The 25,518-nt window shown below is 39.9% G+C and overlaps 1 protein-coding gene across 3 annotated transcripts in view; it reads right to left on the bottom strand.

The window, feature by feature from the left end:
• Nucleotides 1–712: 712 nt before the first annotated feature.
• GRAMD2B (GRAM domain containing 2B) overlaps nt 713–25,518 on the bottom strand; it is a 118,655-nt gene continuing 93,849 nt past the window's right edge. Inside the window, exons 3-15 of one of the 3 annotated variants that reach the window (XM_079144666.1) lie at nt 25,437–25,479; nt 23,135–23,246; nt 19,786–19,852; nt 18,773–18,876; nt 15,100–15,195; nt 13,128–13,199; nt 12,949–13,029; nt 9,710–9,821; nt 9,043–9,165; nt 8,319–8,406; nt 7,363–7,467; nt 4,411–4,504; nt 718–998 (exon numbers count right to left, since the gene is read on the bottom strand). In XM_079144666.1, coding sequence (XP_079000792.1) covers nt 957–998; nt 4,411–4,504; nt 7,363–7,467; nt 8,319–8,406; nt 9,043–9,165; nt 9,710–9,821; nt 12,949–13,029; nt 13,128–13,199; nt 15,100–15,195; nt 18,773–18,876; nt 19,786–19,852; nt 23,135–23,246; nt 25,437–25,479 — 1,139 coding nt within the window. In that variant the 3' untranslated portion in view covers nt 718–956. Of the gene's footprint in view, nt 999–4,410; nt 4,505–7,362; nt 7,468–8,318; nt 8,407–9,042; nt 9,166–9,709; nt 9,822–12,948; nt 13,030–13,127; nt 13,200–15,099; nt 15,196–18,772; nt 18,877–19,785; nt 19,853–23,134; nt 23,247–25,436; nt 25,480–25,518 lie in introns of all 3 variants that reach the window. The other 2 variants (XM_079144664.1, XM_079144665.1) reach the window with 2 other exon arrangements.

The raw sequence follows: 25,518 nt of genomic DNA, 5'->3' as shown, positions 1-25,518 counted from the left end.
CATATGGTAAATATAGTTAGCAACCACGAGTTATTTCTTTATTTTAGTCAACAGAGAAAGACATACAACTGTCAGGTTGAAATGGGTTTCCGCATTCATTACAGCCATCCTGTTTCAAAGCTGCTAATGTACTTGGATCTACAATCTGAAAAATTCATTTCTTATTCTGTATTAAATAAATTGTTACAACTTTTGGTTTAAAGATTAGTTTTGGTTTCAGAATAAGTTTAATTTAGTATTTCTGTCTCATGTCTCATAGATTCATGATCTGTGGTGGGTGAGAATCATTCCAATTAAGTATTAGTTACAGGAACAAAGAAAATCATAAATGGGATCGTTTAATCCACTTTGCTTGACATTTGCCAAAACTGAATCAAGAAGTTAAGATACATAGGTGATTTAAACCAGAACACAACAGAAAGGGGCAGGAAGGTGGGGTGGGGGAAGCTGGTGTTATTTGAAGTAAGCCTATTTAGAGACATTTATTGCCTTTTTGGAGACTTGGGTGATTCTTTAAAGGACCATATTGAGTCCATTGATGTATGCTATATCCCTAGGTTTGAAGGTTGGCTAGGAGGGGTGTACAAGCAATAGGAGGGCGGGAAGGACTAAACAGGCATGGGATGGAGTGTTTACTGACACAATCGCGGCAATTGCGGAACCCCAATCATCTCAGAGAGTGTCCGCCAGGCCTTTCCTGAGACCTCCAGAGATGGGTCTGTTTTCTTCAGGCAGCAGCAGCAAAACTTCTTCGGAGACAAGGTCAACTTTTATTGCACAAGAAGCAGAATCAATCTTCTCCCGTTTCCTGAGCTGGAGACCTCCCAGTGCAAACATGTCTGGATTCTCACCGGCTTGCACCTCTGGCCAGCAGGGGGCGCTCAACAAGCATGCCTGGGGAGCACCTTCTTGGCAGGAAACATGAGGTATTGTGTTGGCCCCAGCAATCTGGTGGGTCAGTCACTATTCTCAAGTAGCTTTTGCAAGTTGTTTTGTATCTTGAAATAAAAAAGAAGCTTCCTGTTAGTAAACGGAATGGTGTAACTTAAAGGTGTATTTGCTATGGCCTGCTTGAGATTTAATCAATTCTACCTTGAATAAAAAGGTACACATAGGTTAAATTGAAATAAGGCAAACAAATGCTTCTTCAAGGATTAGAATTCTGTTTGACAACCTAATCTAAAAATGAAAAAAATAGCTAAAGAAAAAAAAAAAAGAGAGATGTACAAAGGTGAAAATGTCAGTAGAGACTGAGAGAAATGAGATAGAAGAAAAAGAACAAAAAACTGACAACACCTAGTGTAGCCCAAATTCATTTAGGGACAAAGGGAAATTGGCTTTTACAGAACCCATTTGATGGTTTGAATTAGACAAATGCCACATCATAACTGTTAATAATCCCATTAGATATAATTTATGTAAAACCTTGCCAAGAAGACTGTAAATTTCACCAGGATAGGGATTGACCAAGGGATTGACCATGTCATATGCCTTGTGCCACCTCAGGACTTTACAGAGTCCCTATCAGCAAGAAGGCTTTCACTAGATGTGGCCCCTTGACCTTAGACCTCCCAACCAGCAGAACCATAAGCTGAATTAACCTTTATTCTTTATAAGCTACCTGGTCTGTGACTTCTATTATAGCAAAAGAAAATGGACTAAGACATCATTTGAAGGAAGTGTGTGATGTCCTACAGACATACTTAAAGTAAGAAAAGAGAAAGGGGCTCTAACTTGTATGTGTAGGAACTGGATGAGTGCTCACCTTAACCATGCCATGCCACACAGAGGCAGGTTTTATACCTGAAATTGAGGGTCAGAGCAGTTAAGTAACATGACCAGTTCCACCAGCATAAGTGGCAGAGTAGGGATAAAAGCAAAGGTCTGACTCCAAAATTTATACTCTTCCTACCAACCCACTTTATCACCATTAATGGCACTTCTAGTACCAAGAAAATAATGTATTTCTTTGCTCATAAAAAACATTTCCTTGTCTCATATTCCTGCTTCTTAACTTCCTTGCCTCCTTCAGGAGCAAGGATAAGTGGAAAAACAGGGAAACAAAAGATGGATATCCAAAATATTTAAAACACACCTGCTAAGTGCAAACAACAAAAAATCCCCAAATAAAAACAAACAAAAAACAAATTCACAAATGTAAACCAAAAGAAGCAAACAAACAATTTGTAGAAGAAAACCCAAATGTCTGATAAATATAAGAGAGGGTCAACCTCAGCAATAATTAGGAAAACAAAGAAAATCCACACTGAGATTCCTAGTATCAGACAGGTAATCTGGGGCCTGGCTGGGCCAGGATAGGGCCAAGGGAGAGACTTTGAGGAGACATTGGAGGGTCAAGTTCATAGGATTTGCCAACACATTAGTCAATCAAGGCAAGTGAAAAGAGGAAGGAGATAGACATTATTCTTAGATTCCTAATGAGGAAGAAGGAAAGAGCTGTGATCCCATGAGCAGAAATAGGGAGGTATTAGCCCCAGAAAGATCATGAGGCTTAGACAGGACCCATCCCTGAAGGTGCAGGAGGGAATCACCGGGACTATGTAAAAAGCCCAGCCACCGCTCACACTTTTCCACGGCACATAGTGGAATTTCACCCCCAGACTGTGCTGTGTAATTGTAATTGCTTCTGAGGAAGGGGGCACACCTATCCAAAAACAGGGGAGTGGCCTGGTATCTCTTTTTTAAACTTAGATTCCTTTGAGCAATGTGTCTAACTTAAAGTTTTTCAAAACGTCAATATGTACATTTTGACCCAAATCCCCTTTCACTGATTCTGCTTTGGGACAGAGTGGTCTCCACTGGTACTACTGGAGGTCTCGCTAGCTGACCAGCTGAGCTGGGTCTGAAGCCCCACCAGAGACGCAGCAAGCTACAGACCTGCTGAGAACAAGTCCTTTTGTATTTTGTCCCCTTATTACCAAATGTGGCATCCTGGCCAGGCCTGGCAGGAGAGAGGGAAGAAAAGCAGGAGATGGCAGCAGGATTCTGTGTGCTTCCCATCCAAAGAGTAACATTTGTATGTCAGAATGAAACAAAACTAAAAACTAATATCACTCTGTTTTCTAGGTCAGCATGAAAGTCAACATTAGTAAGCATTTCTTTACAAACAAAACCAAAACAACAGAACAAAAAAAACCAAAATTATATTCAATTATCAGAACCTAATGTTTCAGAAAGGAAAAAATAAATTTAGTAGCTAATCTATATCCTGTCTAGTTGATTTTGGATTTAAAAGAAAATGTTTCCTAGTTTGCCCATAGATACAATGACTCAATATGAATTATCTGTCATAGTTTGTTTGAAACAGGGGTTTGGAAACTCCTTTGCTCTCAACACTTGGTTCATAAATGCTAGATAATATTCAGTGTAGGACAGCAAAGATAACTTTTCTCATTTATATTTCATATTTCTTCCCATAACTGCACTATTATGTAAAGCCACCAAATTCTGGGAACTCATGATAGCAGTTCTAATCAAACACTTGATTTTTTGCTCTATGTCTTTCCTTAAGGATTAAGATAAAAAAAAAAAAAAAAAAAAAAGAATTAACAGATGGGAAGGGACAGAAATGCTGAAAAATCTGTTTATTAGGTTTAATTCTGGGGATTTTTCTAGCATTGTTTTTCTCCTTTTTCACCTCGTTCACCTTCTAAGAATGTCATAATCTAAGGACAGATTTGCCCTAAAAGATACTTTTAGAGGTAGAGGTACAGTGGCCTTATCTACAAGGCCAAGGGCTAGATTCTGAGAAGAAGGAAAGCCTAGAGCTGCTTGCTTGACCGATCTGTCTGTCAATTAACTGATGTATGCATCATCTATCGATCTATCAATCTGTCAATCTATCTTGCACAAGGGATTGAATCCAGGGCCTCTCACATGCTGAAGACATGCTGTACCACTAAGCCCCAATCCCAGCCCCCAGTAGAGAAAGTTTCTAAGTACAACTTTGCAATCAGGCCAGGTTCAAAATCAGTCAACTTTCTAGTGTTTCACCTCGAGCAAGGTAATGAAGCTTGCTCTTTCCCTAATAGATAGTGATCAAATGCAATATTTTATGTATAGTAAGAATCAGTCTAGGTGGTACTGGGCTAACCATTGGTCTCAGTTGACTCCCTACTGTGCCCAGTGTCAGTGGTGACTTTCCATCTGGCCCTGTGGTATGTGCAATCAAGGAGGAAACACAAAAGACCAAGGGAGACCATATTTATATAAGGGAAAATGAGATTAAAATCTGCTTCTTTATGGAAATAAAAAATATTCTTCCACATTTACTATGTAACCCCCTTGGCCACGTTTGATCATTTAGGTTTTCTGCAAAGTGAGTTGTATGAGTGTGTAAACCCCAGTCCATGGCAATTGATGGAAACTAGCATGAAGGAAATGGGTTACCTTTTCTAATTTCACTATGTTAGCTGAAAGTTCTTGGCAGAGGACCTCCACATTTAATTGTACTTGTGATCCCAGGCTGGATGGTGCTATCTGTCTGTAAAAACAAAGAGAAAAATTATTGGCAGGTAGGGCAAAGAAAGAAGTGGAATGAACACATTTTAAATTCGAGGGGCAAACTAGGCTATAATAGGAGAGAGAGAGCATTTCACTTGTTAACATCAGAAAGGTCCTGCAGTAATCTACAACTCCAGACTAGGTATTTAGGGGACTGATTCTCAAAAGCTAAGCTGGAAATCTTTTAAGCTATTTTTGTTCAAGGGAATGAGTTATGTCTTGGCTTCCTAACAAAAATCAGACCATTATTCGAATTCAAGCATGTGGTTTCTTAGACTCCTCTTTTCAACTCCTAACATCTTTTCCTTCCCCATCACAGCTTACATTTGTAAGGCTTATTGCCCCTCAGAAATACACAGTTTTTTTTTTTGTTTGTTTGTTTTTTAAATGGGAAAAGGGGGTCATGTATAGTAGAACTTTCAGAAAGTTTAGAAATGTCTATCCTGATAATCAAAGTTCCATTGAAGTCTGAGACTCTTTGGTTCCTTCCTTGAGACTCGTCATACCATCATAAGTGCACTTGTCTTACGATCTGCTGGGTGTTCAATATTTACCATTTGACTATTTTGGGCCTGGCCTTACTTTAGGGTCCTGTGCCAGTTAACACCATAGGAAATTTGGAGAAGCACAGTAAATATATTTTCCTAGAGAGGTGATCTAAAGCCATTTATGAGATTTTCATAATAAGGTTAAGAACCATAATCTGTATCCACTCTACATTTCCTGATTGTGACTTAATTGGAGCTGTTCAGTTTTTGAACAGCAGTGACTGGTCCAATTTATTTTATATAGGGTCTATTTTTAAGATAGAGGTACTTGGTAAGTTATTGACAATGATCTAAATCTTAAGAAAGATGTCCATTTTCTAGTATTGGGACAAATTTTTCATTCTTACCCTTGGAAACATAATCCCAATCCTTGACTTTTTAGGTGAGGGATCTGAGGCCTAGAAAAGCGACTTATCAATGTGCAACTCTGAGGAGCAGCTGTTCTTATCACTGGGCTGGGGATTTGGGGACGAGCAGTCCTAGCACCACAGGCTGCTAATATGCTAACAAAGCTGGCGATATGCATGGATTCAAAAGGATGGCTCTTCAGCAATGGAAGAGGCAAATTCACATGTGGATTCAGCTGCCAGTCAGCACAGATGGATCCCTCTTGACAAAGGACCTGGAGCACCTTGGGTCCCAGAATAGGGTTGTGTCAACAGACCTTCCCACCATGCTGTTCCCTGACCCCATGTCACAAGCGATCTTTGTGATTTTTTTTTTTTCCTTTGAAGGATATTTTTCAGATTACTATTTCCTCCTGGATTGATTGTTTCAAAAGAATGAATATTTAATTTGTTAGTGGAATTTCCCACTTATTACAGTCAAGTTAATTAAATGATAATAGGACATGAAATCTAGTGTTCTAAGCAAAGCCAACTCCTTATGTGGTAGTGAACTAATAGCCTGTAATAATCTGGAGTCACCAGCCTCTACTTCTGTTAACAATTGAACAGGTGGGCGAGTAAGGGCAGGGTATGAATCCATTTCAAACTATTTAATAGGCTTCTATAACATATTGGTTCAAATGTATACTTATGATTCAAAAATAACCTGTATGCCAGCATACATGTAAGCCACAGAAGAAGGTCTTTAGGTAACTTGGAAAGTAAAGAAGGTCTTAGAATGGTATACACAGTAATTCTTAAAGCGTAGATTTCAGACCAGCACTGTCAGCATCACTTGGGAAGCCCCATCCCAGACCTACTGCATCAAAAACTCTGGGATAGGGCTGGGGTATGGCTTGGTCGATAGTGTTTGCCTTGCAAGCACAAGGCACTGGGTTTAAATCCCCAGCACTGAAAACAAACAAACAAACAAAAAAAACCCCACAAAAACAAAAACAAAACAACAAAACAAAACAAACAAACAAAAAAAACAACCTCTGGGATAGATCCTAAAATCTGTTTTAACAAACCCTGAAGATGAATCCGAGGCATATTAAGGTTTGAGAGCCACCAATAGACTGGAAAGCCTATCTTTGTAGTTATATAGATCTGCATTTGAATCCTAGTTTTACTATAAACCATAAGACATTAAGCTAATTATTTCAGAGCCTCAGTTTTCTCATCTGTAAAATAGGGATAACAAATCTCATAAGATTATGATGAAAATATCATGAGAAAAATCTGTTTGTATCTGTATATGTATATATCCATTCTGATAGACTCTTGCACACAACAGGTAGTTAAGGCATATCTCTACTTTTAAAACTTTAGCTAAAAGTATGCCTTCTAAACCTGAAATAATGATTTTATTTTACTTGAGGAAAGAGTGCCATGTCTGAATAGATTTATTTAGTCAGGCATGTCGAAAAGGAATGAATGAAAAATCTTTACAGACAGAGTCAATGAATTACTAGTCACATGACTCTATAGTTGTCAGGAGTTTTGTAAACTAATTAGTTAGATTTAGACATGATGAAATGTGCTGACGTACTTGCATTGTTCCTTTTCTATGAATGTCCTGACTCTGCCATTTTATGAAAATAAACTTTTATAGTTTAATAAATAGGCCAATGTCACAATTGCTTTTTGGGATCATAGAGCAAGACAATGTAAAATTAGGTGTGTTTCTTGCCATATTAGTGGCAACACTATAGTAACTTGAGAACAGTGCAGGGTTAACATTTATTCCCAGATCCTCCTACCTCTTTATTTTTATATCCTTAAACATTTCATACAGAATGCATTCTCAGTTAATGTTTGCTAAGGAGGATACCAAGCTTGGGTCAATTATTACGCTAATCTGAACAGCCAGCAGACAATAGCACTAGAGGGAAGCGTCTTACTCAGTACTATGGGTATCCACGAAGGAGGTGAGTGACCCCAGTCGCTCCTCCAGAGTGTTAATTCTGTATCTCATGTAGAAGGTTGAGATGATGAGGGCACAGGCACTGGAGAGGGATAAAGAGCAATTTCCAACAGGTTAATGGCCAGGATCTGATATTCAAAACACAATAAACTCAGGGCCAGTTTGTATGCTGGAGCAAGGAATTTTCTAAAACAACTGGCTATTTAGGTGTTTAAAAGGTCTTTTTTAAAAATAGGTTGATGCTTGTCATGAAACTCTCTGGTCAGAAGGAGACTTAAAAAGACTATAACCCCAGTCTCTCAAATTGCAAGTTATGGCTATTCTAATAGGACTGTTCAAGGTCAGACCCAAGCTGGATCATCAAGCCAGTGTTCCTTTTTCCTCTGCTGGAGGAGCCTGGGCAAAGAGTGCCCAGGCAGCTCCCCAGTGACTCACAAATCCCCTGCTTTATCTGGGAATCAGACTGGGCATGTCCTCCTTATTGTGAGGAACAGCCTAGAATTGGACCATTGCTATTTTCAGAACAACTGGTTACCGACTGGAAGTTGATTAAAAAGTTAATGCCTGAATTTCCAGGAAAGGGAGAAGACATTTTGAAGATATCTTGCTCTTTCTTCAGAGGACAGGGAACAGATGGAAAAACAACAAGAAAAAGATACTTTGTAATTTATAGGACAATGTTCCAAGGAATGGGATCCATTCAGAACTTAGTTCTCTGCTGATTTTGGCACAATCATTATGAAAATGTGACCTACATTTAGAAAACAAAACAATGTCAAAGTAGGGGACACAAATTGTCAGAGAAAATATTTGTGTCACAGTAGAGACAAATACAACAAAGATTTACAATGGTTCTTGGCAATGTGAAGAGATTTTTCCTTTACAGAACTGAATCACTTGCTTAAGTCACTCAGAATAAAGACATTTACTTACACAATTGCATAAAATATAAGAATGTGGTGGAGAGCTGGACATTTCTGGGACTTGACTTTATGCAAAATTCCAACATTTTCTGACAGTCCTGTTAGGTGGAAACCAAAAAAGCAACAATTTAACACCATGACATACTTCTTTCATCTAGTAATATCCCAATGGGGAAAAGATCCTGGAGACAGTTGATCAATCCCAGGGAAAAAAAATTAGAGAAAATGTTAGCTGAAGTCTTTTAGTTGTCACCTTAACCAGTAGTTTCAATTCTTTCCAACTGTTTCATCCAACACAGGCTTATTGAGAGCCTTCTTGTGTCAAGTATTGAGTTGGGGTCAGTGGAGAACAAGATAACACCTTCCTTACTCTTACACCAGCATCACCGGTGACCAGTTATTATAATAATTAGTAAACAGGAACTAATTCAATGATTTGCATTTACCACCAATATTTGGATCATAATCTCAAAGTATTCAAAAGAATGAAGTTATCTTTAAGAAGACTAATTCACCTTTGTATCCCACAGAGTAAAACGCAGAACTGGGTTCTGGTTGCATAATGAACAAGAAAGAATTAAAATGCAGAGACCTACAGTGGGAAGGGAGGGAAATGAAGTCACAAAGTAAAACATTTGGCTATTTTAAAGTTTACAAACAGAAATCTCTTCCCCCTCAAACAAATAAAGAAAATAGACAAACAACCCTTCCTCCCCTCAGACTCTGCTCCTTACCATGTGGAGGGAGACTTTTGACTTTTCCTTCAGGAGCTCTGTTTACATGGGCATCTGCCCGAGTTGGTTTTGCTTCTCCCTTGGAGACGTTCAGAACTGTCTGGGATTCTGTCACATGGAAATCTACCAAGTCAAAATGGAACTGGGTCAGTTTTCTCCACAATACATTTAAAAACATAGGATCAACTACAAAGCAAAGCACTCTTAATCAGTATAATGGTCAAGTACATAAATGGATCATCTCACAGCTGGGTGAGGTGGCTGGGGATGGAAATCCAAGGCTCAAGCAAACAAGTGATAAAATGATATAAGGATGGTCTGTGGTAACCCCACCAATTTGCAAAGGCAATTTGGCTATAGCAATTAATGCTATCACTGAAATAAGAATTAAGAAAATACTACATGCTGATCTTCCTTGACCACCCTAATATTATGTCCATATAAGAGACATTTGTTAAATGCATAAAAGGAAATTGACTTTGACCACTCAGGCCATTCCTTCCTCTTGAACTTTCAAGATGCCCCCTTTCAAATTCTGTTTGCAACTTGCTAACCAGGAAGACAAGGTGTTTTTTTTTGCCTTTGTTTTTATTGGGGGGGGGGGAGCAGGGATGAGGGAGTTTAGTGGGGAATTAAATTTTAATTAAGACACAAAGATCTGCCAGACCTCGAGAGTTCTCAGACTCTGGAGTTTGAGAACCAGAACTGCTGTATCCTTCCATGTCTTGACTTCTCTGTCGAACGACTCCATCCAGATCTGAGAATTCATCATTGAAATCCTGAGGGAGATAATGAAAGGAAGAGAGGCCAATTTTTCCTCATTAAACAGTCAGGCCTTTGTAACTTGTGGCCATCTCCATTAGGCCTGACCCATAAAATACGGAAAAGGAGGAAGGATTACCCCACACAACTGGGATTTTCCTAACAGATCAGAGTATCTGGTTACTGAAACTGAGATTCTTCTGGGTGGTTAGCATTCTGTCCACAACAGTGGCCAACTTGTTTGAGACAACAAATGTCCAGAGGGGGAAAAAAAAAAGCTGGAATGCTAATGATTTGGAAAACTTCCAGTGTAAAACTGAAGAAGTCTCATTAGCACTTTATAAAGAGAAAAACTGACTGCTATAGACATACAGAAAAGAGTAGATAGAAAGCTCTAAATCCAAGTTTGAATACATAGAAAGAGAGGTATTACTAATTATAGTTTTTAAAAAGGTATTAGAAACAGAGGGGAAAATGACTTTAGAAATTAGACCATGAAAAGAAAGTTTCCTTTTTTTTTCTTCCTTCAACTAGATCAAAATAGGGTCAGTAATATAAAATTTAAATTATAGGGAGATGATAAAGGAGTAAGGGAAAAGGCAGAAATGTTTTAGTTTGCATTCCATGGGCTCCTCCAAAGTACTTAGAGCTACAGAGATAAGTGGGGTCATTAAAATATCCCCGCAAAGATATAATTAGGTTGAGCTTTTAACAATGTAGTTAGCTGCCAAATGAAGAAGAGACTCCTCTTGCAAATGAATCCCCAACATTTTGCCTTGAACTTGTCTCTTTTGGTCATCTCAACATTCATTTCTATTTTACGCAAGAATTTACAGGGGAATGGACACTGAAAAAATTAAATCTCTTTAAGTTAATCATGATCTATTGGATGCTTATCATGGATCCAGCTGCATGCAAAGCCCCTCACATGCATGATTACATTTACTGCTCATAACCACTGGGGTCATGGGCAATTTAGTGGATGAGAAGACAGAGCAGTGATGGAGCTGGCCTGATGACATCACAAGCTGGGTGGAGCCCAGATTTGAAGCCAGGCTTGCTGGATTTCGAATCCCCTCTAATTGTGTTTTGCACTGCTTCCCATTACTTTTTGGTAAAAGATAGAGCCTTAAAAAATCGAGATAAAATTCATACAACATAAAATCCAGCATTTTAAAATGTGCAATTCGGTGGTTCTTAGAATATTCACGAGGTTGTGCAATCATCACCACTATCTTATTCCAGAATAGTCCTATCACTCACCAAAGAAACCCCGTTTCTACCAGCAATCATTCCCAGTTTCTCCCTTATCCCATTCCCTGTTAACCACTGATTTAATTTCTGTGCCTGTAGGTCCGCCTGTTTGACACATTTCAGAAGCAGATGGTCCCTGACTCATAATTTTTTGACTTGTGACAGTGTGAAAACAATTCACATTCAGTAGGAACTGTATGTCAAATTTTGAATTTTGATCTTTCTCTGGACTGGCGATGTGCCTTACAATAGTCTCTTGTGAAGCTGGGTAGTTACAGAGAGCAGCAGCTCCAGGTCAGCCACAGGATCATGAGGGAAAACCACTGATATTCGATAGTTCATTCCACTGCTAAGCCCTGAGGTTCAGTGGGCTAGGCATAAGGAATGAATTTTTGACTTATGATATTTTCAATTTATGATGGGTTTCTAGGGATGGAACCCCATCATAAGTTGAGGAATATCTCTAACGGTAATCACACATCACGTGACCTTGTGTGTCTGACCTCTTTGATTTAGCATTGTATTTTCACTTGCCATCCATTTGGAAGCACATATCAGCATTTCATTTCCTTGCTATGGCTGAATAATATTCTACTGTATGTATACACCACATTTTAAAAAATCCACTCATTAGCTGAAACACATTAGGTTCCCCCTACTTTTTGTCTATCATGAATAATACTGCTATGAACACTCTTTTGATAGTTTTTTTTTTTTTTTTTTTTTTTTTTTTTGCGGTGCTGGGGATCAAACCCAGGGCTTTGTGCTTGCAAGGCAAGCATTCTACCGACTGAGCTATCTCCCCAGCCCTGAACATGTTTTTGATTCTACTATTGTTTAAAAAAATTCTCTAAAAGATTTGTAGGAGGTATTCCAACTATGGATTCATACAGCTTCACTAAATGCAAATATACAATAATAAATGATTTGGGAATAATTACTTGAATGATACCACACTCTTTAGGGGAAAACATTATATTCCATTAGAGGTACAAATATTGTACAAAAGGGAGTTACTTCTCATAAGAGATGTACCCTACAGTCAACAAATTCTAAGAGAAACAAATAATGTCTACCTGTTACTTGGGCATTACAGTTTTCTTTTTTTTACAATTGCTTCTGAGTTTGCCTCACTTTCTTTTCTAAGCTGTCAAGCCTATGAAGGCAAGAATTATCCACCCCATCACTCCTTGCCATGTTTGAAGCAGAAAAACAAGGCTACCCAGCCTCCAGCCCTGGCTGAGGAGAAAAGGGACTCCCATTCTCACCTCCCAATGGGAGAGAAGCCCTGAATTAGTTTTGATTTTTCCTGTTTTCTTATTGTATACACTAGTATGGTACCTTGAACATATAAGTCATTTGTGGGTTGACTCATGCTCTGCCTCAAATAGATTTGTGAATCCCTTTAAAACCATTCTAGTGGTATACAACTCAGTGGTAGAGTTATTTGCTTAGCATCACAAGGCCTAGGTTCCATCCCCAGCACTGCAAAAAAAAAAAAAAACAACAAAAAAAAAAAACCTCAAAAAACAACCCCCCCAACCCACAACCTGTCCAACCTATCCCTGCAAATCCCAAACTAACAAAAACAAACAAACAAACAAAGCCAGTCTTTATGAATTTCTGTGGTGAACAGAAGAAACTCACTAAGATAGTTTAACATCATGTTTCTTTTGTTTTGTAGAACTCTTCAATTACTAGAAATAAGTTATGATTTCCAATGAATCCCTCCTTTTCCAGAGAGATAGAGAAATGTGCCTTGCTGCTTCAGCCATGCCTCAAATTCTGAGGTCTTAAGCTCCTCCCACACTCTGGCCATGGTGTTTGCACAGTGTAATTATGGAACATACTCTCTCTTCTGCACAAAGATAGTTAATGTTGGCTACTTACCAGAGGCAGAGATGAAGGGCGGTCTGCTTGGAAAAAATTTTCACCAGAAGACTGAATGGGGCTGCTACCAACACTTACATTCTGAAATTATTGGAACCAAATGAAAAACCAGATCAACTATTAAACCATAGGCAAGGGAGAAGAAAAGCAATTAGAGACACTCAGGATGTCATACTCACTTCCAAGTGCCCACACACAGATTTTAGTAGTTTGTAAGTTGAATCTCTGGAGAGTAAGGAGACAAATATATACTGAAAAACAAAAAAGAATAATTATTAACAGATACTCCATGATGAGAAGTATGAGTTCAGAGTTCAAAAAAGTAGCCGTATGTATTCGTTTTTTTTTTCAAATGACACGGACCGTCCCCTTTACCCAGATGTTCAAATTTTATTTCATTTCTGGAATAAAGCAAGTACTACTGTCCCCTACCCCAGATAGAACAAAACTTCTAGACTCAATTTAAGAGTAATAAAGAAATATAGGGCTCCAAAAGTCTGACATGGGTGTCCCCCGAAAGCTCAGAGAGCAAAGGGCCTAGTCATTAAGAGAAGGACAGTGGCTTCTGCTGGCTCCTCTTTAAAGTTTCTCCTGTTCCAGTTTTGTTTTTGTGTTTAAAGGTATTTAGCAATTCCCACAGGTCCACTTTCTCTGCCCTGACCTAGATTTCCTCTGAAAACTTCCCAGCGACTCTAATAGGCCAGTTCTTTTTCACACCATTTCCAGATTCTTCCCTGTACAAATATGGAGATTTTCTAGTGGTTGCTTATAAGTGAGTTATGGGAAAAGAGTAAAATCAGAGCCAGACAAATGACATAAGGAAAATTTTTACCATAAATGGTACATTCAGAAACTATAAGAACTCACTTTTTCTCCATCTATGTGAGCCACTGAATCTTTTCAGGTCCCCTTTGCATGAGTTTGTGATGATCCCTCTCTTTCATCAAGAAAACTTGGAGAAATTTCCAAGTAAGTTTTTATTATATTTCAAAGTTGTTAACATTGTGGGTTCTGGCATTAGGTCTAGTTGCAAATTTTGGTTCTGATATTTACCAAGTGGGTAATATTGGGAAAATTGCTCAAACATTCTTCCCTCATAGGCTGATAGCATGGAATAAATGAGAAAATACAAAGAGAGCACTTGATATATGAGATATACCTCATGCCAATTTGCTATTGGTATTTTTAAAAATCTCAAAATAGAAATATTAATTTTCTAGCTTATCAAAATTATCTCTTTTTATCTTTCCATAAGTTATCTAGTATGATTAGAAATGGAATGTAGGTATATGTTTTCATAAATATAACAAGTAAGAGATTAAAAAAGAATTTCAAGTAAAAAAACAAGTAACCAAACTTCTCCACACCCTCTCTCCTGTCAAGCTGAAATAAATACCATTTTCTCTCTTTCCCTTTTTTTCTGAGGTACTAGGATTGAACCCAGGGCCTCAGGCATGCTAGGCAAGCACTCTACCACTGAGTTAATCCCTAGCCCATGAATTATTACCACTTTGAATGGAAATATTTCTGGTTGCCCATGTCTGGGGTAGCTGAGCAATCACCAATAGCTCTAGAATTTCTTGATAGAAGAGAGGTTGTTCAAACACCTGGTAGCAAAAGGGGTGGGAACTGATCCCAAAGCTTAATTGCAGAGCAGGTATAGGTTTCATGCATTTGGGATGACTCTGAGGAGGTACCTAACTGGAGTTATGAGGAGGCTGGCCACCCAATTCCAGGGACTCTTCAGTGTTACCAGTCTTCCCCATCAGCAAGGCTGTTGTTCTTACTTTTTATAGTAATATTAAAGGAATTGAACATATCAGTTTTGTCTGACTGAACAATTGTTAAGGAAAGGGAAGTTGGGAAAGAATTTAATTTTTTTGAACTTGGTCAAGCAAGTATAATTAAGTCAGCAGGAAATTCAAAATTGGGAACAATTACATTAGAATAAATCATTTTGCAAGGGGAAATATAACAATGTCTCTAGGCTATAATTTTTAAAATTAGTCTTATAGAAAATTCTCAGTTTCACCATAGGAGATGATGATATTTATGGTTCTAGGACTTTGTCCTTAGAAAGAAGCCGGGAAAGCAACAGATCCCGGAGCAGGAGGTTAAAGCAAAAGTGTTCATACACTGCAGAGTACTCACCTTGTCTGTGACTGTCGCTATAATCAGAGCATTTGGCACCAGAAGAGCAGTTTTGGTTTTCTTTATTAAGGTTACTGAGAAAGCCGGAATAGAGATCTGAAACAGAATCACGAAGTTAACACTGGTTTAGACGTCACAGAACAGTCCTTCAAATCTACACATTAAAGGAAAAAGGGAGAAAAGATAAACACGGAAATCAACACCAGCATCAAGCTTTCTAGACTTCATGAAGAAAAGTGAGTCTTCTCAGCAATTTAGTGAGACCCTCAGCAACTTAGTGAGACCTTGTCTCAAAATAAAAAATAAAAAAGAATGGGGACATAGTTCACTGGTAAAGCACCCCTGGGTCAATCCCCCTGTACCAAAAGGAAAAAAAAAAATGTGAATCTTAAAGAGTGGTATGAATGGTGCCACCTCAGCTCTTCAAACTGGTGTTTACAAAGCCAGAGGATAAATCTGGATCATCGATTCTACTGAAGGTCTTACTGGGAAACTTTCATCTTTAGACGTGGGGAATAGAATATAAAAGCTACAATTATTTTCATTTATTCTACAGAAGTTTCAAGATTGTGGCCAATGATTTGGGTTAACTTCCACATGCCCCACTCCCCTCTGTGCTGTGCGTGTGTGGGTGGGGACAACATTCAAGAGTACTGGTGCAGGAGAGACATCACTGCAGAGTCTGGGACATGCATTCAGTTCTGTTCGTATCTGCATGACCTGCTTAACCTTACAAACTTTCCACTCTGGCCTGTTTTCCTGATCCATACATAGGAGACAGTCTTTGTTTACTTTATAGAATTTTCTGTGGATTAAAAGAGATAATATATGGAAATGTTCAGTGCCAGAAAAAAATTTCCATTCATTTCCTCATTTGTCTCATGAAATCAGGACTTTTTATTAGAACCAGAAATAAACATATATTGGTGAAATATAAGTTTATTTCTGGTTCTAATAATAATAACAAAACTGTAGAAGCTGCCCTTACGAATACCCGTTTACCAGATGGGAATGTCATTTAATTATGATAAGCCTATAAGTTGATATCTTAAGAGAGGTACATGACTTGCTTGAGGTTCTACATAAAAGAGGCTACAAAGGTGGAATCTGAACTGAACTGACCCCAAACATGGGTTCTTTGCAATACTGTAAGAATGCATTAGAAGGTGCAAAGAAAACTAGGCATTCCTGATATCTTGTTATATCCTTCCAACCATGTTTGATTTCAAAGAAAAACAGATCACATCACTTTGATCTCTGAGAACAGAATCACACAGGCATGGTTAAAAGAAAATGTCACTCCCTCCATAGGTCTGTGTCCTCACTTGAACGTCTATTTCATTAAAATGCTCCATTTATTCCATAAGAGATCAACAAGGTTGACAGGGAAGAGAAAGCCTTCTGTAAGCACTGCCAGCTCTAGGAGGGAAAACGAGCTTTTCATTTTGAATCTCTGCATTCACATTTGGGTTTATGAGATGAGCTGACTTACTGCCCTGCCAAGTTCCAGGCAGGAAGACCAAGGAGGAATGAGGAACTAATCCAAATTAGGTATTTTCTCTACCTATTTTCCCAAGAACTCTACCCACAAAAATTTTCAAGAATGGGAGGTAATTCTAAAGTTGTAAGTTGGGATAACTTTGAGAAAAAAGAATTTAAAGACCTGTGAAGATTAATGATGATATCAAAATGAGTCCAATTTGGTTTTTGAGCAGCAGTGCAAACACACAGTGACAAGGGACTATAAATTTAGGTTTTTCTAAGGCACTGAACACCCTTAGGGAGTTTTCAATCATGAGTGCAAAATTACAACTTGATAGCACTTGTGAAATGAAACTGAAATTACTTTTCAGTGAAACTAGATGGAACTTGATACATGCATGCTAATTTTACTAGCATCTGAAATGGAGACTGGTTGACTATAAGGTCCTGATTAAATTAAGGCTGTACTTTATTAACATTTTTCCATAGCAGGGTAGTTAGAAAGTTCCCCTTCCTAGAGAAAATTATTTGGGTGCCTTCAGTTCATATTGGAACATGCTGGAATTCTGTTGACAATAGTATGCTCATCTATACCTAATGCCAAAAAAAAGCAAGTTTCCAGCTGGGTGCAGTGGTGCACACCTGTAAACCCAGTGGCTCAGGAGGATGGTGAGTTTAGAGCCAGCCTCAGCGACTTAGCGAGGTTCTAAGCAACTCAGGGAGACCTTGTCTCTAATAAAATATATAAAAAAAGGGCTGGAGATGTGGCTCGGTGGTTAAGTGCCCCTGGGTTCAATCACTGGCACCAAAAAAAAGAGAAAGTTTCCATTACATTTGTTGAGTGGTCTCTATATAATTGTCAGAAGCTTTGAGGAGAATATTTTTAAAAAAGCAAATCAACTCAAAACATAAAGTTTATAATCAGCCTACTTCAAGAGTATAAACACTGCTTATTCATCATCATGAATCCGAGTGACTGAAAACTCACTCTCATGCAACCTGAGCAGGTGTTTTTCTTGACGTCTTATGCTGGTGGCCTGAGTGAACTGTGATGTAACACCATGCTCGAAGGCAAGGATGTCATCAGGAGGGGGTTATCTTTTCTCTTCCTACACTACAGGTTCAGAAGGTAGTGCGTGGGTAAACTGCCAGTTTCCTCCAGCTATTCTCATTTATGCTCAGGTGTCACGCGCCTCTGCTCCCTGATTCTGTGTTTATTGAGAATGGAAAGGCTCAGTAACAGCGTGTACTTGGGGAAATGGGTAAGGGACTCCCCCAGAGAAGTGCTGCCCTGGCTGCTCACTATGCTGAGGAGGGCAAGTGGCTTATCTGCTGGTCTGTGATTCTAGACCTCTTTGTTGGCATCTGGTGTGAATCTGGTGTAAAGATTAACATTTCTTACACAAAGTGTTTTGATTTTAATGAATGCCTTTCAAACAAATTGTAGCATACTCCCCATATGACTGAGTGTTTCTGGTGACACCTGGGCAAAGGGGATCTGGGGTGCGGTGTGGGAGAGGGATAATGTGCTTGTATAAGGATACAAGTGAGCGTGGTGAAGGAGCACTCAGTCCTTGACCCAGCTAAGTTCATAAAACAGGTCTCTCTCTGACCTGTTTTCTGGGTTATTCTTCCCCTCAGTTATCTTAAATTCCAGGATCACAGGTCTGAGCGATAACATCCTATGACAGATATCGGAACCACCCTTCCTGGTCCCAGGCATGATTTCATTGGTATCTACAAGACTGCATGACCAGCCCCGGACAACAATCAACTAGACCAGGCCCTGAGCAAGATCACAGCCACGGCAACCCCCCAGCCTCGCGCCTCTGATCATTCCCTGTAGAACCACAGCACTACTGTTGCGGCCCTGAAGATAGCACAACCACAGAGAGTAAATCCCCAAATCACTTTTGCTATTGTTGTTTTTTTGGGTGGCTGGGAGTGGGCCTGGTCTGCTGGGATTCCCCTGGGGGCCAGCATTACAGCTGACAATGGTATTTAGGCAAAGAGGGAAGTTAGTGTCATCTGGAGGCATTTAGAATGCATAGTATTTGAAACCATGGCAAAAGAAACTCAGTATAAAGGCATAATCATGATATATTTACAAACAGAGTTCAGCTAAAAATAATTTATATTTGTAACATACGAAAAGGTAGGGTTAGCTTTCTTTTCTAAATATTATACCAACCTTAGTGTCTTTTCCAAAGACCTTGGAATGAAAACAAATCCAGTTTTCTGATACAAAGAGCTTTCCTTGGTATAGTATTTCTTTCTGAAGAGCACAGGTAAAGCCTGGGAGAATACAGACAGGTATAATAGCACCATTTAGCATTCCACTAAAATATTATTTCCATTATTTCAATTTAAAATAAAAATTGTGTATCTATTCAAGGATGGGCAGAGATAACACACTCATACTCCAAAGCTCTGTCACTTCTTTCTCAGACATCTTTAGTGGAATAAAGTTGCAGTGACTAGATTTTATTTTTTAATTCAAGGTCTTACAGACTCTAGAATCCAAATGAGAAGGCAAGTCAACCATCACACATGAGAAACCAAGAATGATGTTTCAGAGGTCTCCTCTGTTTAGGAAGGTGTGTCACCCCTGTGCCAATTGTGGCACGCCTGGCCCTCCCTTCCCAGGCATCCTCACTAATGACCCACTAAAGCAATAGCCAGCCACTCAGGGAAGAGCACATGACTCCCCTGTCTGCCTGGAGATCTTGTCCCGTGTACAAGAGACTAGGACTGAACCTTGAGCCCTGCGTGAGCCACACACGTAACCAGCATGCCAGGAAGGTGCTTAGGTGTGACCACCACACCCTGCATAGCACAGGTATTAGCACCTCTGTCCACTTGGACCCATGTGTCCTTTTAACCTTTTAGTAGCCTCTCTTGCCCCAGGCTTGTTATCCTACATCTCAGGATGATTCAATCAGCTGCATTTCAGCAAAAAAAACAAAAGGCAGGAGAGATCATTCTGGAACCATGTGGATGAGTCCATAACTCATGGGGAAATTCAGCTTCTCATTCTACTCTCTTATCTCGTAAGGTGCTTGGGGAAAGGTGACTGTGGCTGGCATTGCCACTCCACTATGACCCGCTGTCTTCAGAAACCTATTCTCCTCCCTGACCCAGTCCCCCCACTAATCAGTAACTTTTCACATCGTAGCTTAGAAAGTCAAACAGGTCAGAACTTACTTTGCCTCAGTGGTTCCTCAGTTGGGACATCAAGAAACAACTTGTGAAAGTGCATGTTCGCCTTGTACTGCAGGGAGAATAAAATACAGGCCTCGCTGTACACATTTTGACTCCAATTTAGAATAAATAACACATTTTCCCTCCCTTCATGCTATCTTTAGGAATTTACCCTCTCTGATTTTGTAAGTGTTCCACACAGCCCCTCAGTTGGGGCACAAAAATTCGCTCTCTAACAGGATTAATGTCTTGCTGGGTGGACACCACATGCAGCGGGTGGTCAGCTGAGGTATCAGGCAGGACAAGGATGTTCCTGATAAGAAATGAGATGAACTCTAAGGAATCTCACTAGAGAGGGTACTGGATTCCAGGGCACTAAAGATACAAGGTGAGTACTTCAGAAGACCAAAAAGGGTAGAGCTTTGTACTCAAATAAACCTGTCCTAAAGTCCTTGATGTGTGATCATGGTCTAGTCACTTCACTTCCCTGGGCCTCAGTTTTCACTTTTGGGCCGGAGGGCAAAAACACCACCTGCCTCAGAAGGATGCCACCAGGCTTACAAGGGTAACACACTGCCTGGAGTGACATGTGCGTCTGTTACTATGTTGATGTGAAGGTATCTCCTTAGCCAGTGACAGGAGGACAGAGGCAGACAAGTATAATTCTTTGTTTCTTTTCCCTCCTTCTCTCCCTCCTTCCCTCCCTCCCTCCCTCCCTCCCCCCCTTCCCTCCCTCCCTTTCTTTTTCTTTCTTTTCTCTCTCCCTCTTTCTTTGGTACCAGATATTAAAACCAGGGCACTTAACCACTTAACCACTAAGTCACATTCCCACATTCCCAGCCCTTCTAAAATCTTTTATTTAGAGACCGGGTCTCACTGAGTTGCTTAGGACCTTGCTAAGCTGCTGAGGCTGGCTTTGAACTTGAGATCCTCTTGCCTCAGCCTCTTGAGCTGCTGGGATTATAGGCCTGTGCCACCATGCCCAGATGACCAGTGGGATTTCACACAAAAGAATTAACTCTCCAGGGCAGTAGAAGGACCGAGAGTCAGAAAAGCTGCACATTTCTTCATTTTCACCACGTGCAGCTTGCAAACTGGGTTCACAAACCTCATTCTCACAATTACCCTGGGAACATGGTGTCCCCATTCCAGGGCTTAGGACCTGTTCCTCAGGGAGCTTTAAGCCACACCATACCACCACTGTAAAGCAGAGCTGGATCCTCCCTCTGCAGGATCACTCCGATGCATAGGACACTTCTGAAGAAAAAATCTGATCAGGAGAACAGAGGGAGATGGGCAAGCAGGCCCCTGATGATGTGTTCCCCAATTTGCCCCTGATGATGTGTTCCCCAAACCAGGAGAGCTCAATGGCAAGACTGTCTCTTGTTGCTATAAAGAAAAACTGCAGACCAGGTTGTCACTATGACAGGTGGTCTCTGCAAGCCAGCTATTTTATAAATAGACACCTTACTTAAAGTACATTTCCTCAGACCACTTCTTAAGAGGACACTTTGCACCTAGAAAGCCATCCTGATGAGAGCTAGGTATTGGCTGGGCGCTTCACTAGGATTTTGTTTTTAAATAGGTACAGGAAGCATTGTTTGCACACTTGATTTAAAAAATCCTAGTCTATGGAGTCTTCAAAAATGTCTGCAGAGGCAGGAGGATCTCAAGTTCAAAACCAGCCTCAGCAATCTAGTGAGGCCCTAAGCAACTCGGTGAGACCTTATCTCTAAATAAAATACAAAAACAGGTTGGGAATGTGGCTCAGTGGTTAAGTGACCCTGGGTTCAATCCCTGGTCATCCCTCCCACAGGCGCCCCCCCCCCCCCAAAAAAAATGTCAGTGCAATGAAGAGCCAAAAATAAATAAATAAATAAAGGTAGTGGGACTGTAGACAACAAATGCAGTATCTGACTCATGACTGGATCCTGGTAGGGGATAAAAACCCCCAAACACTTTTACTTTGTAAAGGACATCCCTTAGTAAGGCAATTATGGAAATTCAAACTGAATTTTGATACTTTGTTAAATTTCGTGGATGTGGATTTCTTTGTTTTAGTTCTTAGGAAACACATATTTAAGCATTTGGGGTGATGTGTCAAAAACCTCCTCCCAAGCCCCCAAATGACAGGAAGACTGGGCTAGAGGTGGAGCTCAGGGGTGGAGCATTTTCTTAGTATGTGGGAGGTCCTGAGATCAATCCCCCACACCCAAAACAAAACAAAACAACCCCAAACTCTTAGCACCTGTAAATGTGTCACACTCAATGACACAGAACTGGGCTTTGTTACCTATCAGAGTTTATTTGAGAGCAGAACTGCAATTACTTCTGCAGAGTCATGATCCTGCATGCAGGCCTTCCTCCTCTGGTGCCTAGTCTGTAATTTTAACTTGTGGTTGTCACATTTTCCCTTGTCCTACTAATTATTATACAAGCACTACGTTGGTACCTGCTCTCTGGGTCCTTGTCAGAGTTAGGGGACATAGCACAGCACCCACTACCTCTCAGGATGTATTGAAAGGTCAGTCGTGGAATCTAATGTTGATCAGAAATTGACCAGAGGAAGGGCTGGGGAGTTAGCTCAGCTGGTAGAGTGCTTGCCTTGCAAGCACAAGGCCCTGAGTTTGATCCCCAGTACCGCAAAAAAAAAAAAAAAAAAAAAAAAAGAAATTGACCAGAGGAAGAGTCATTTGTCTGTCCTTCCAAACTCTTTGAACTTCTGTGCCTGGGTCAGCCATGCAGGAAGCTGCATGCTCAGGTTATTTTATTTGTTCTTTTTAGAAATACATGAGCGTAGAATGCATTTTGGCATATTGTACATACATGGAGTATAAAATATTCTAATTAGAATCCTATTCTTGTGGTTGTACATGACACAGAGTTACCCTGGTCATGTATTCAAATACAAGGTTAGGATAGTTATGTCTGATTAATTCTACTCTCCTTCTATTCCCCTTTCCCCCTCCCTTCCCTTCATTCTCCTTTATCTAATCCAATAGACTTCTATTCTTCCTCTCCCTACCCTCCCTTGTATGGGCTAGCATCTACATACCAGAAAGAACATTCAGCTTTTGGGTTTTTGGAACTGGCTTATTTCATGATCTTCTCCAGTTCCATCCATTTACTGGCAAATGCCATATTTTCATTCTTCTTTATGGTTGAGTAATATTCCCTTGTGTATATACACCACATTTTCTTTATCCATTCCCCTGTTGAAGGACACCTAGGTTGGTTCTATAGCTTGGCTGTTGTGAATTAAGCTGCTACCCTGCTCAGGTTCTTTCCCTCCTTTGGCACTGATGGGTCTATCACCCTCTGAGAGACAGCACTTACTCTGTTCCCCAATTACCTGGCTGGAAGATGAAGACTTTTTCCTTTCACTCTTAGGGTCATTTTTGCTTTCTGTTTTACAGTCATTCTTATCACCTACTAAAGAGGCACCATCACAACTGGATTTTGACCTGGGGAAATAAAATCCAGGGGGATTATAAGATGAATTGTTTTAGTCATTCATTATTTATTATAATAAATCTTGATTATTATACAATGTCACGAGAAAACCTGATGTTTATTTTTCTCTTCAAGATATCAGTAATCATTCCTGATACTCTCAGGCATTTACATAGTATGCATCTCAGGCGAATGGGAGATTAGAGCAGGATCTCAGCACAAACTGCAAAAATGATAACTTCTGCAGTTATCATTCATAAAGGGAGAAATGACAATTGAGATGTGAAAGTAACCACATCATTTCAAAAGTATTTTAGTATAAAGAGGAGTGCTTGAAGCAAATGACTAAATAAAATTATAGTCATAATTCAATCAAAGAATATTTTTGTCTCAGAACCCATTAACATTTAACAAGTATTAATTGAGGGAGGCACTGTGCTAAATGCCTTGGGCTCACAAGACAGTCTTTATATTTAGGGAGCCTGTGTGGACACGCATCAGACATGTTTTTAAAAAGGCAGTTGTTAGGGCTGGGTTTGTGGTAGAGCGCTTGCATAGCATGTGTGAGGCACTGGGTTCAATTCTCAGCACCGCATATAAATAAATAAATAAATACATGTAAAAATGTTTATAAAAGGTATTTTTAAAAAGGCAATACTTCATTTAGCAATACTATCAGAGGAGTTAGGAGAAAGTACAGAGACAGTGAGTCTAAAAAGAGGCAAGTGACGGGAGGCCAACAGAACATGTGGGTTTAATGAGTGGGGCCTAACAGGATGAGCAGGAATTGGGCATGAGGAAAAGACAAACAAAACATCTCAGAGAAAACAGTAAAAGTGAAACAGTTACAAAAAAACAAAAAAACCCAAAAACAATGTTTAGATTTGAGTCAAGTCCTCTGAGGTCCCGTCTTATTAAGCGCAGAGGTCAGAGCTCCAGAATTTCTTTCTGAGGTGACTCTAGTTCTGGCTCTCCATGTTAGCGAATGTGTGAATTTGCATACATCTTCAATCCTATAGCTAAAAGCAGTCATGTCCAAGTGAAATGCACATATGATTTCTAGAGGTAACATATGAACAAGTCTTACAATTGCATAATTGTCTTCTAATTTATTGGGGGGAAATGGCATAAAAGAAGTTCATGATTTTACATTATTATTCCTTAAAATGAGGCTCTGTTCATAATTGGTTCAAAGTAGATTTAAGAAGAATCTGAAGTAATTTGGGTGCCACAGAGGGGCAGAGATGACTGACATTAGAAATGACACTAGGCTCTGATTTGCTTAGCTGTGAAAACACGGGCCACAGATGTCCTGGGCCCCTTCTAGCCCCAACAGTCCAAGATCCCATGATGTTCACAGCCAGGTAAAGTGCCGCTTAGCAACCTAAGGTAATAGGATTTGATTTCAGCTGCAGGCCTTTGAACCTATTTATACATAAATTTCTGGGGAATTCTAGAGATCACATTTTTGGAAACTGTGAGTAAATGTCTGTACTCAACAATAAAATTATTCTTACCAATGTCAAATTACCAGTTATTTTACTCCTTGCTGATTTCAGCATCATCGCCACTACTGATTCAAGTGAGTACCAACAGCATTGCCAAGGACATGGCCAGGTCTTCTGAAGACCCACAGGCTGCATGTAGGCACATAGACAAGGAGCAGGTGGCTCTACCTTGGGTAATTTCAAAAGGCACAGCCGCAGGGGGCTGTCTGTGTAGTGCTGACTTCTGGGGGTGGGAGTGTCTTTACTCGGGTTTTATCAACTGTCCTGTCTCACACTTCTCAAAGGTGTCTATGAGCAAAGCCCCATGCAAAATGAAAGTGTGCAGCCCTTGCACAAAATGATTAAGGATTTCCCAGCAAGCAGAGCATTGACCCCCGTGCAATAGCACAGGCCACAGAGCCATGCGTCCTCTCTGATGCAAAGTGCTGTTCTCAGCTGAAGCCTGCGGAAGTCGAGTAAAACCAACAGTGTTTGCAAGGTGACTGTTGGAACCAGTCGACGCTCCTGAAAAATACATGAAACAATAACATATTTCTTGTCCTTGTGGAGAGACTCACTTAGGATGCTCTGACAAGAAACTACTGTGGAAGGGAGGATGAAAACTGAAATGCCACAAGACAGGCATGCAGAAGAGATGGAGAAATAATTGGAAACTGGAGTCTGAAAAGACAAATCTAGAGAGTTAAAACTTACACATGGTCCTGAAGGAAGAACAGATTTGGAGAGAAGATATGGGCTGGGAGCCAGGAAAGAAGTGAAAGGCAGGAATTAGTTA

Source organism: Sciurus vulgaris (assembly GCF_902686455.1).
Source record: "Sciurus vulgaris genome assembly, chromosome: 6".
In the NCBI taxonomy this organism is placed as follows: Eukaryota; Metazoa; Chordata; class Mammalia; order Rodentia; family Sciuridae; genus Sciurus; species Sciurus vulgaris.
The sequence above is the reverse complement of the archived record's forward strand: the minus strand, read 5'-3'. Positions and strand labels throughout refer to the sequence as shown.